Here is a 13,560-nt window from a genome sequence, read left to right as displayed (position 1 = left end):
AAATAGTTTTGCTTTCTCCCTGTTGCTTGTCACCTTCTTGCCATTTTCTCCTAGCAATGGACCAATTGTTTCCTTAACTTTTTTCTTGTTTTTAACATGTTGGAAGAAGCTTTTTTTTGATAATTTTTACTTTTGTGGCAAGCCTTTCTTCATTGTGAGCCTTAGCTTTCCTCACTTCATCTTTACAGGCTCGGGCTATTTGCTGATATTCTGCCTTAGTTATGTCCCCCTCCTTCCACTTTTTATACTTACCTTTTTTGTCTTTCAATTTGTCAGAGAGTTCTTTAAGCAGCCATGCTGGTTTCTTTTGGGAGCTGTTATTTGTCTCCTTCATTGGTATTGTGCTAGACTGGGCTTTTGTAATCTTATTTTTCAAAATTTCCCAAGCTTCTTTAGTTGTTTTCCCCTTAAGGATTCTCATCGATGGAATTTTTCCCAAGCTCTAAGTTTATTGAAATTAGCTCTCTTAAAGTCCAAGACTCTAGTTTCACTTTGTTCTACTACTTGTGTTTGCATAATGTTGAATTTCAATATTGCATGGTCACTTGCACCCAGGTTTCCTGTGGTTTCAACACCTTCTATCATTTCCTCTCTGTTAGTGAGAATTAAGTCCAATATGGCTGATCCCCTTGTTCCCGTCTCTACTTTTGGGGAAACAAAGTTGTCTGCTAGGTTTGTTAGGAACCTGTTGAATCTTCAGCTTGGTGCAGAGTTTGTTTCCCAGTTGATGTCAGGGTAGTTAACATCCCCCACTACTATTGTAGTGTGCTTCCTACATATCTTAGGTAGCTGACTAGCAAAAAGTTCATCTACTTCCTCTGCTTGGTTGGGTGGCCTGTAGTATAGACTTATGGCAATGTCATTTCCCCCCCAACCTTTAATATTGACCCAAATGCATTCAAGATAGGTGGGTTTTAAGCTTCTTACGGAAGGAGCGGAGGTCTGTAGTTGTTCTGATATCAGGGGGAAGGTCATTCCAGAGGGTCGGGCCCATCACAGAGAAGGCCCTTTCCCTGGGCGTCGCCCGCTGGCACAGCCTAGTGGACGGCACCCAGAGAAGTCCCTCTCTGTGTGAGCGGATCGGCCAAAGGGATGTATGGGGCAGGATACGATCCCGCAAATACCTAGGTCCTGTGCCATGGAGCGCTTTAAAGATGATAATCAACACCTTGAAACGCACCCGAAAAGCCACAGGTAGCCAGTGCAGCCCGCGCAGGAGAGGTGTTACGTGGGAGTACCTAGCGACTCCCGAAACTGCCCGCGCGGCCGCATTCTGAACCAACTGCAGCCTTCGGGTGCATCTCAAGGGGAGCCCCATAATTATTTAATTTTAAATAATTTAAATCCTTCTAGCTGTATGTTCCATTTGTCGGTTTCATCCCACCAAGTTTCTGTAATGGTAACAATATCGTATCTGCCCTCTTTTACTTGAATTTCTAATTTGCCCTGTTTTTTCCTCATACTCTGTGCATTGGTGTATAGACATTTGAGTCCATTTTGATTGACCCTGTGTTTACCGTCTACATAACCAGTATTATGCCTGACTGCCCCTATTTTCTTGCCACTTGTATGTTTCATGCACATGGTATGGCACTCACTATTAAATGCTTGGTTTTGCTTGACAGCAGGAGTGATAATCTTACCCACACAAACATCTGTGTTACATGTACTGATAACCCTATGAATTTTAGATTGCTGGAGACAGAAATGTTCTGTATCAATTAATTCTCTGTTCCCGCTTTTCAGTTTAAATGTTTATCCAGAAAATCTGTGAATTTAATGCCAAGTAACTCAGTCCCTTTCTTGGATGGGTGCAAACCATCTCTTTTGTAGAGTTTTTCATTGGACCAGCTGCAGACATCATGACTGATAAAACCCATGCCTTCCCTTTTACACCACTCCTTTAGCCACACATTAAACTCTGCTACACGTTGGCCCTTCCCTTTTTGTTCCTTATATACAGGTAAAACCTCTGAAAAGATAAGCCTACAACCTACACTACTAAGTTCACACCCCAAGCTCTGGAAATCATTCTTCACTGAAAGTACATTCTTCACACAAAATACATCTTTTTGGGACAGATCATTTGTGCCAAGATGTATAATAGCATCAACATCATGTGCAAGTCCTTCCAGGTTTTCAGCCCCCTCCCCTTCCAGTAAAACATGCCCATGAGTAATTAATGCTGAAGGAATTTTGTAGATTCACTCCAGTCCAAACAAGCATGGAACTTGTTAGGATTTCATTTAAGCCACTACTCATTGTGGCTGCAGATTACTGAAAGAAACAGCCCTAAATCCTAGGACTGAAGATCCTATTGCACGTGAAGGATCACATTTCCAAACTATTTCTTATGTTTAAATAAGGGGAGACCACTTGAACTTCTAAGTGCTCATGTCTACAATATCTTATTTATGTCCTGAGCACATGAAACAACCCTGGTCTTCTCTTGGCACAGCTTGCCTCTGTATGCATTTCTCAGCTGATATTTTTAAGGACTTGAAAAAAATTACAGTAAGACCAGTATGTTTTCCATTAGCTAAATCAACGTGGTTTATGAGTATGTACCGCAGCTTATATCTGTGAATCTGTCTGCATAGGAAAAAAAAATTCTCTGTGGTGTTTTCAGCTTTTCATCTCAGTTATTTCTCAATCCAGCAAATGTATACTTGGGGGGAGAGGGGGATGTCTTTAATTTGTATTCTGGTGGTGGTCGAATTTGATAGGGAGTGAGCTTTCTGTTGTTGCTTTATTCCATTTAGAGTCACCTGCCAACTAATTTGTTTATTAAAAATAAGTCCCTCTGGGTTTCCAGCATGCAAGGCTCATTTACCCATAAATGTAAACAGGAAATCATTTTCACATGTGATGAATTGTGACCCAGACAATAGTCCCTTTTCTTCCTGAATCTAATACCACAGCAGGTTGTTGCAAAGATTGCTAATTGTAGAAAAATAGGACCAGTATTTTCTGGTAATCAGTGAGGGGTACTTGAAATAAAAGAGATGGGCAGGGGGAGCTGAGGCGAAAGTATGAGTTACAGGGTAAAATGAGAAGGCCATGGGCCTTGGGATCTACTTGCCAAAGGCAGCAGGAAAGCATCTTTTTAGAACAGGCAACAATGGCTTTTTTTATGACCCATGGACTTCAACTCCCAGAATTCCTGAGCTGGCTCAGGAATTCTGGGAGTTGAAGTCCACGGGTCATAAAAGGACCATAATTGCCCATCCGTGTCTTAGCGTATAACAGGAGAAGGGAATGCTAGGAAGACTTGTTTGGGAGTAGGTGTGAGGGTGAGACAGAGAGACTCCAATGAAACAAGAGGCCAACCTTTAAATAATCTCGCAATTTTTCCATTTTGGAATTTTCTCTAATGCCACAGATTTTTTGTGGCCCTCATTATTGCTGGGTCATGCCTTCAAAGAGGGGTATTTGTTGGTGCTGTGCTTTTTCTGTGTCTTGATGAGTTGTTTGGTTCTGTCTTGCAGCCCTCAGAATCCAAGTCCAACGTCACCCCTTTCACCGTCCTGGCCCATGTTCTCCGCACCATCCAGCCCTTTGCCCACCTCCTCCACGTCCAGCGATTCATCCCCCATCAGGTCTGTGGCACATTTGTGGTTTTGCTTCGTTTGACTCCTTTGCTGCTGCTACTGCTGGGCTGCTGCTTTGACATTTTAAGTTGATCTGCTTTTTACCACTGCCCTCCCAAAGCTCTGCATTAGGGCTAACCTTTTTTTGGTTTGCAATCTTTCCCAGCTTCAAAGTAGGGAAATTTTAATATTCCATGACACCTCTTTTTCTTCAGGGGTGTAATGACTTGAGTAATATTGGTATGCCTCCTTAAATGTTCCAGTTACCCAAGCTGCGGTATTGCTGTGGAAGAGAAGTAAGGTAGATGAGTTTCTGTTTTACTTTCGTCAAATTTTTGAAATTTTGATACTTGTTCTTCAACAGGTAAGTTTTTATTACCACTCCCTGGAAAGGAAGTATAATAGATAAAAGTGAAGGCATTTTTTAAAGTCTAGCCCTAGGCTGGCAATCTGGTTTTCCTCTCTTCTCTTTTGGTTACATGGGTGAAAATAGCTTCAGGAATTTGTCAGCGGAAACTGCTTATGCTATGCAAGACTTGAAAATGTTGATACTCCCATACATATAAAATGGGAAATTATAATATGATGCATTGCTCATAGGAAAAAAGCAAGTCAACCTTGTACATTCAAGCAGGTTTACTTAAATAGAACACAATTATTTGATAAAGTCAAGCAAGTTCATTGTGTTTTTGATATTCTCAGTTGTTATTTCATTCTGCTTATTTGCACAGAATTGGTTGGGAATTTTAACTATCTTTCCAAAGGAATTGGATCACTTATGTCAGAAATAGCATTCACATTATTTGTTGCAAAATTTCACCAGCTGTCTCTTTTGCACCCTCATAATGTTCTGGATGATTTTATGCAAAATATACAAAAATACACAACTCCTTTCCATCAACTGTTCAGAATAGTTGACAAGGGAAAATTAACTGGGTCCATAAGATTATTTGTGAAAGCTTGAGAAAAAATAACAAAAAAATATATCAGTAACTACAAAATCAAAATGAGTTTATATACAGTACTGTGATGATGAAATATTTGCTTAATTAAGAGGTCTGAATCAGTGCATGTTGATTCATTTCTACAAATGTTTGATCCTGTTGGAAACATTTGTATCAATTTCAAAGCAACTACCTTTTGTGATAGAAACACACTGTATTGTGGTCTAATTTTGAAGTTTGGCAACTCATTCTGGCAAATCTAGTATCTTCTTGATGGCTACTGGCACAGCAGGGACAGGGATGGCACAATTTTTTCCTCAACCTTCCCTAGCTTCTCAGAGATTTTTGGTACCATTGCTCATGATTCCTTCTGGACTGTCTATAGGGCCTAGAAGAGAGGGACATATGGTTTTGCAATGGTTCACCTTTTTCCCCCACAACTGGTTCCAGGCAGTGTTGATGAGAGAGTGGGTGGGGAGGGAGGGAGAGGGAGAGTATATAAAGCAAATAGCAGCAGCATCGAGGTGGACCTTTGCACAGCTTTCACAATCACCCATATTTCGTCAGACATCTAGATCAGCACAAAAACAACAGAATATGATTGCCTGCATTGAAGCTTGTTCCAAAGAAACAGCTAGCACAAGTATTAAAAGATGCCAATACTGTAATAACAAATATAAGCACCTGCTCACACGTCAAAAAACAAACCAACTAATGTACAGCACGGCTGCAATTATAACTGAATACCTGGAATGCAAAATCAACAAACAAGAACAAATAAAATCCAGAGAGTACACCACCAAAATGAAGATCAAGCTAGAAAATTAAGATTCGGCAGGCTAAGGTCAGATGCAAGTCAGCTAGAACAGATGAAAGAAAAGAAGCTGAAGAACAAGGAGTAAAAAAAAATCTGATCAAGAAATATCACCTAGAAGCAAGGAAGCTTAAGAAAGCACTGGAAATAATAAAGCAGCAAATAACAGTTGTAGGCAAGAAGATCAGCAGATTCAAAGCTTTCCTTGCACATTATAAGCAGAATCTCCAATTTCCATTGAATCAGAAACAGTTTTTTTTTTTTTTTTGTTATTCCTTCAAGAGAGACTGCAATGAGCCAGTCAACTCCTAACAAAGAAACAACAGCGCAGTTCTGGCCACAACAAACGGATAACCTTCCAAAAATGCAAGAATGCAGGTTGATTAAAGTATAGGGATACAAATAAAAAAAGAAGCCGAAATGTAAGAACTTGTAATAACAATAGAAATGGTGGAGAAAAGGGAAGGAAAATCAAAAATTGGTCACAACAGATGAAGGTGAACTGCATGTTTTGGAGTTGAAATATCCGACTGGTCTACAACAACTTGTTGCCAAATCATTTAACATATTACAAGGATGTGAAACTGAGGATCAGTTAACATCTGGCATGTCACGATGTTAAAAAGTTTGCTAGGCCTGAACTGCCTGAACTGACACTCAAGAGTTAAACTAAGAAAGCTTTATTGCGCAGGTCATAAAACAAAAAAAGGTTCTTATCTGAAAGTGATTTATTGCGCACGCGTTACACATTCCAAAATTCCTCTCTTCTTTGTTCGGCAGCCAACTTTGGCTAACGTAGCTTTCATTATCAAAATGTAACCAATTAGTTACTTTTGTTTTTCATTTACTTTTATTATTTTATTATTAAAGTTTGTTTATTAATTAGAATATTTTCTTAAAGAGTATTTCTTTTCTAAATATCTCAAAAGATATGCAGAAGGGAATCAGCCACGGTTCATCGATCTCTAACAGGGTGTTTTTTTCCCCTGACAACTTGGTTGCAGAGTTTGGTTTTGATGACCAGCTGAGATGGCTACAATTTATGGCTGTATTTTCCCTTCATGCTATCTAAAGATAACCGACTAAGCCTAATTAGCAATGTCGGAGAAAAAGAAAAAAAAGAAAAAGAAAGATGGGGCGAGCACAGATGGATCAGCTTCCTCTGACAAGGAGGCTCCCTCGGACACAGAGAAGCAAGATCAAAACGTGCTTCAGGAACAACAAATTCCTTCAGGTGCCGAGCCAAATATGGGAGAAGGAGCTACAGGACGCGACATCCACGAAACGAGGTCAGTGGTTCCTCCTTCTAAAATATCTCCAGGAGATTATGAATTTTTGGGGGCCAAGCCAAAACTTCCCACTCTGCCAGAGCCACTCCATTCCCAGACCCTCGCAGATTATCAAACGATTGATGAATGGCAACTGCCGGCACAGAAAATATCCTCCCACGCAGAAAGCAGATTTTATAACATCTCCCCAGATGGTGAGCAAGAAATGCAAAGCTATCTATATCAAATAGAACGTTTAGAAAGATATGCTAAGGAGGCGAGAGTGTGTTTTGAGGAGATAAGGCGAAGTAGAAGAAGCTCCCCCACTCCCAAAATGTCTGAGGACGCCATCTTGTCTTCTTCAAAACAACAGCCTAAGACACACCCCACAGAGTTCATTGGTCAATTAGAACAAAGAGACATGTACACGTCACCGAGGTCACGTGGTCCCTTTGAGCCCATTGAACTTCAGCATACGTATAGAAAGGAGAGGCAGCCAAAAAGTGAAGCTGCACTGCCATCTGCTGGCGGAGAAAAATTATTACAGCAAAAGATTAAGCAATTGGACCAGATTTTCAGAGATCTGTCTATGAGTCCTTTAGAAGCCAAAACTTTGTCTCCAGAGGTTAAGTCTTCAACACCCCCTGGCGGCGTTGAATCCTCCCTAGATGGAAAAAGGCAAAGCCAAAGGCGAATTCGAGGAAGCCAATTTGATGTTGCCACGCAAAGGCCAATGATGCAACCCCAGCATCCCCTGGTTCAACAACCAGCTTTGCAACCTGAGCAACAAATTGTTCCTCAGCAGGTATTCACAGTCACCCCCTTGACTGGTGAGTCCAAATTAAAGGAGTCAGGAGAGAATTATAAAGCCTGGGTCAGTGAAATTGCGCTCTTGCTTCGAAGAGAAGGCACATATTCCATGGTTTTTGATCCTCCCCGTCAACCCTGGACACCTGCAATAAGAAACCTCGAAAACAGAGCTATCACGACTTTACTCATGTCAATGGAAATTGAGATCCAAGGTATCTTTCCACCTGATGCAACTGCCCAAGAAATATGGGCTATTTTGGAAGATTGCTACAGGCCCGTTTCAATTGAATCCTCATGTTTGCTCATGTCTGAGTTCCATGGTTCGAAGTTGAAACCTGGTGAACGAATTGGTGGACATTTGACCAAACTGAAAAGAATGAGAAGTGAATTGAGACAAAATGGCCATGTAATCGATGATATCCAAATGATTAGCATCATCATTAACTCATTGAATTATGAATGGAAAGATGCTGTTGCAAAGATTAACTACGTGCCTATTGCTCAACGCACAGTTAACCACGTTTGCAGACTTTTAGTGGAAGACGAAGCTATCAGGTTAGCTACCCCACATCTGCAACGGCCTCCAGCACCAAAGGCTCCAGCCAGACGTCCCTTCCGAGGAAGAGGCTACGCTCCAAGGATGCCAAAATGCTACACCTGCAACCGTGTGGGACATGACACCCGGGATTGTCCCCAACGAGTTCCAGCTCCCGCCACGTACCAGCCCAGAGGAACAGATTCCAGAGGCAGAGGTAGAGGCGGAAGACAAGGTCGTCGTGGTCCAAGGCGTGATCCACAAGCTCCGCTTGCAACACTGGCCATAACCAACGTTCCACAACCTGATCCAAAGTTCGACAGACGTCTTTTGTGGACTTTAGATAGTGGAGCAGCTGTGCACGTTACCCACAGAAGGGAACTTTTCACAGAGATGGGCGAACCAGAGCCCGAGTATCGAGAACTGTATTCCTTCACCAACCACACTTGCAAGGTTATGGGAAAAGGAACTGTTTACATTGAAGAGCTCGATACACACATCCCTGATGTTTATTACATACCTTCAGCAACCAGTAATTTGCTTAGTCAAAGTCACTTGTCTAGAGATTTAAAGTTCCAGGTTCACCACCTCGAAAAAGCAAGTTACTTAGTTAAAGATGGTGATATTGTTGCTGAAACCATGCTGATTGGTGGTGTTTATTACTTAAAGCCAAAGCCTAAAGGGCAAGCACAGGCAAGTATGCAAACTCCAAAAAGGCACAACGCAAACCCAGAGAGAGTTGTCCCAGAGAGAGAAAGCGTTACTGTGCCAAAGGCTCCTAAAGCCAACAAACAAAGAAAACAGAAACAGATTGCTCAAAGCAAGCCTGAGGGTCCTCATGAAACTGTTAATGTTGAGAATTCACTAACTGGTAAACCTTTGCATTCCAGGTGTATTCACAAGTGGCACAGAAGATTGGGGCATGCCAGTTTCCGTGTTCTTAGAAAGATGCCGGAGTTCGCAAAAGGTTTGGATCTAAAGGGGTGTAAGGTGTTTTTGGATTGTGCGGTTTGCAAAAAGGCTAAATCCAAGGCGGCTGCAATTCCCAAACACGCTACACGCCGGTCAACACGCATTTTTGATTTGGTACACACTGACATAGTGGGTCCTTTCCCACCAACACTTGGTGGCAGAAAGTATTTTTTAACAATTGTAGATAATCATTCTAGATATGGATTTGTATATCCTATGAGAGAGAAATCTGAGACCTTTCAGATCTTTAAAGACTTTGCAGCGTTTGTTTCTACACAATACCAAGTTCGCATCGCCAGAATCCAGAGTGACCGTGGTGTAGAATTCATGTCTCAGCGTTTCCAGGACTGGATGCGTAAGAATGGAATTCTTCATCAGACATCTGCTCCATATACACCGGCTCATAACGGAGTCGTAGAAAGAAGACAAGGGGTTCTACAAACCATGATGCGTTGTCTTCTAGAAGATGCCAATCTCAGTAACGCATACTGGGGTGAAGCAATCAAATATGCAAATTACATTGTCAACCGTACTTGGAGCAGTGTAATCAATCAAACTCCTTTCTACATGCTGTATGGCTACAAGCCTAATCTCAAGAACCTCCATATTTTTGGTTCATATGCTATGGTGAACACTCCTATAACTCAAGGACCAAAGAGACTAAGATTTATGGGTATTGATGATAATTCAAAATGGTACAAATTCATTGATACTAAACATGTGATTGTCATTTCACAATCTGCTAATTTTGAGGAAGACATTGACTGGTCCAGGATTCATTCCAATGATCCTGAAGTTTATTTTCCTAGAGATGGTGTTCCAGATGCCACGCAGCCTGATGACAATTCGCAGGCAGATATTCCTTCTACCAGTTCTTCACAACCTGATGTTCCGTCTTCTCAAGTCGCGGATGCTGATGCTAGCGACGAACGTGAGGACGAGGATGATGATGAAGAAGAAGAAGAAGACTGGTCTGTTGTTCCTAGACGCTCCAAGAGGGCCACAAAAGGAATCCCTCCACAACGTTATTCATGGCAACTGACAAAATCACCAGTACCTTTGATTTGCAACGTTACTCTTCCTCCAGAGACATTCACACAAATCAAACAGCTTCCTGATTCAGAACAAGACAAGTGGTATGATGCAATGCAGGATGAAATGGACAGTTTAAAGAAACTTAATGTATTCACACCTGCAAAACCTCCAGCAAACAAGAAAGTCATTGGCACCCGATGGGTCTACAGAATCAAGAAGAAACCAAATGGTGAGTCTTTATACAAAGCCAGACTTGTAGCTCAGGGTTTCGCTCAACGTTATCCTGAGGACTACACAAACACTTACTCACCAACAGTCAGAACTGAAAGTGTAAAAATTGCTTTAACCACTGCAACTATTCTTGGTTTAGAAGTTTTCCAATTTGATGTGGACACAGCTTATCTACATGCAGACCTAGATGAAGAGATCTACGTGAGAAGCCCTCCAGGATTCCGAAAGCAAGAAGGGGATACCTGGTTCCTGAACAAAAGTCTTTATGGTCTGAAACAGTCAGGTTTAATGTGGTATTTATGTCTTACTGACAAACTAAATTCAATGGGCTTTATTAAGTCCGAAACTGATGAATGCGTGTTCACAAAAAGATCTAACAATGCATATGAGATAATTCTTGTTTATGTTGATGATATTGTTTATATTGGTCCAAATAAGAAAATGAGTGAGATTTTTGCCAAAAGTTTGCAGAGATACTTCACACTAAAATCTTTAGGACACATTAGCACTTATTTAGGTGTTCAAATTGAAAAGACACAGAAGGGGTTTGGTCTTTCACAAGAAGAGAAAATTGACCACATTCTACATCATTGCAACATGAAAGATGCTAGCACAACAAAGACACCCATGCAAACAGATTTTCACAACTTAACACATGAACCAAGTTCTGAGTTCGAGGATCAAACACTCTATCGTTCAGTCATTGGTTCACTATTATACATTAGTAGTTGGACCAGACCTGACATCGCACTTAGTGTTAATCTTTTATCACGACACGTAGGTAAGGCAACACAATTTCATTGGTCATGCATTAAGAAGTTGTTGAAATACCTGAAACACACTAAACACATGAAGTTATTGCTAGAACCAACACACACTGATCAACCAAAGTTGATTTGTTTTTCTGACGCCGACTGGGCGAGCGACAAGAAGTCACGCAAAAGCACTTCTGGTTACATGATGTTCCTAAATGGTTGTCCTGTTTACTGGCAAGTGAGAAAACAGAGTTTTGTTTCATGTTCATCTACTGAAGCTGAATATGCTTGTGTTTCAGATGCTTGTAATTCTCTAACGTGGTTTGATGCTTTGATCACAGATATCTGGACACGTCCGATTCGACCAATCACCGTGATGGAAGATAATGTATCTGTTGTCTATATTTCTGAGTCACATTTCACAGGTTCTAGGTCCAGACACATTGACATTCGTTATCAAAACACAAAGCAATTAGTTAAGCAAGGTTTTGTTAAATTGCAATATGTTTCTACACATGATCAGATCGCAGACATGCTTAACAAACCACTTGCCGCAAATCAACACGAGTATCTGCGAAAGAAGATGTGCCTTAATTGATGATTTGATGACGTCAGCCCAGACTAGCAAAAGAAGGGGTGTCACGATGTTAAAAAGTTTGCTAGGCCTGAACTGCCTGAACTGACACTCAAGAGTTAAACTAAGAAAGCTTTATTGCGCAGGTCATAAAACAAAAAAAGGTTCTTATCTGAAAGTGATTTATTGCGCACGCGTTACACATTCCAAAATTCCTCTCTTCTTTGTTCGGCAGCCAACTTTGGCTAACGTAGCTTTCATTATCAAAATGTAACCAATTAGTTACTTTTGTTTTTCATTTACTTTTATTATTTTATTATTAAAGTTTGTTTATTAATTAGAATATTTTCTTAAAGAGTATTTCTTTTCTAAATATCTCAAAAGATATGCAGAAGGGAATCAGCCACGGTTCATCGATCTCTAACAGGGTGTTTTTTTCCCCTGACATGGCAAAACCAACCTGATAATGAAAGGTCCAATAGAAGTGGCCAGCAACCTTGATTTACGACTACAATTGAGCCCAAAATTTCTAAGTGAGACAGTTGTTAAGTAAATTTTGCCCCATTTTATGACCTTTCTTGCCATAGTTGTTAAGTGAATCACTGCAGATGTTAAGTTAGTAACACTGTTCTTAAGTGAATCTGGCTTCTCCATTGACACTGCTTAGTCAGAAGGTCACAAAATATGACCACATGGCCCTAGGACCCGGCAACTATCATAAATATGAATCAGTTGCCAAGCATCTTAATTTTGATCACATGACTATGGGGATGCTTCTATGGTCATAAGTGTGAAAAGGGGTCATAATCCTTTTTTCAGCGCTGTTGTAACTTCAAGCGGTTACTAAATGAAATGTTGTAAGTCAAGGACTTCCTGTACAGGCCAATTACCTGCTTACTAACAACTTCAAATAGTAATGCAATTTGGTGGAATTTTTCATTGCCTATTGCAAGTCCCAGGAGAAATCACATTTATTCTTCTAACAAAAAAATAAAAGAGAAAGAAAGAAAGAAAGAAAGAAAGAAAGAAAGAAAGAAAGAAAGAAAGAAAGAAAGAAAGAAAGAAAGAAAGCCTGTTTCTGATTACAACTCCATCATAAACCACAATAAACCACTAATACTAATACAAACTCAGACTAAATTGAAGATTAAGATTGCCGCCATAAGTACCTGGATGTAAGATTGCTATTCAGAATTACTTATTCCTGACTCCATTTTGAATTTAAAAGCGGATTGAGTTTTAACCAGATATGTTAAGGCAGCTAAATATATAATATTATATTAACTTTAAATATATAATATTTAGCTTTGAATTAAAAATGCAAATCCCCCCTACCGAAAAAGAGCTATGGTTAAAGTGCTAGCATGGAATGGTACCCCAGTAAAAAGGAGTCATTATCTTCTATTTGACTATTCCTTCATCTGTTGACTCCCTTGTGTTTAGTCATCATGAGCTGCAAGGAACTTAGAAATCCCTTCACTGCCATCTTAGGAAAAGAGCATCTCAGAGCAATGCTTCTTTGCCTTCTCCATCCATCATTCCACTTTCTCTGAGCCTGTGCGAAGAGGAGTTTGCGACTGTGTAATTAAAGTTATTTTAATGTGCTCTGGATGAAAGGCTGAGTATACACTGTAATCTCTAGGACTTGGCACTGATTGTAAGAAGTGGAAGACTCTTTTTAAAAAAAAATGAAGATCTGTATGTAATTTTTCTTTGGATCATTGTATGATGAAGAAGACGAGCTTTAAACATCAGGGTTCAGATAATCTGTGGGTCCCAATCTGAATTTCTCTGCAATCTGATTATAAATCCTATCTCTCTCTGGGAGGCTGATTGATTATGCACAGGATAGGGGGTAAATTGATTAGTTCATGAAAATTGCACAGAGGAGGCATGCATATTCTAGTGACTCAGTTTATAAACAAATAAACCATTTATCAACATCAAGCCTCTTATGCTTTTATTCTGCTGTAGGAATGGGGAGGTGGGGAGAGGCACATTTACAGCTCTTCTCCAAACTGTACAAGGTCAC

General features: G+C 40.4%; 1 protein-coding gene across 2 annotated transcripts in view; it reads left to right on the top strand.

Moving 5' to 3' along the window:
- Positions 1-13,560, top strand: part of ARHGAP26 (Rho GTPase activating protein 26) — a 257,550-nt gene that overhangs the window by 229,958 nt on the left and 14,032 nt on the right. Inside the window, exon 21 of one of the 2 annotated variants that reach the window (XM_081936141.1) lies at positions 3,489-3,599. The exons of the other annotated variant lie outside the window; for it this stretch is intronic. Coding sequence (XP_081792267.1) covers positions 3,489-3,599 — 111 coding nt within the window. The remainder of the gene's footprint in view (positions 1-3,488; positions 3,600-13,560) is intronic. 2 annotated transcript variants of the gene reach the window in all.

This window comes from Natrix helvetica, assembly GCF_964273705.1.
Source record: "Natrix helvetica genome assembly, chromosome: 1".
Taxonomy (NCBI): Eukaryota; Metazoa; Chordata; class Lepidosauria; order Squamata; family Natricidae; genus Natrix; species Natrix helvetica.
This window is presented reverse-complemented; position numbering and strand designations above follow the sequence as displayed.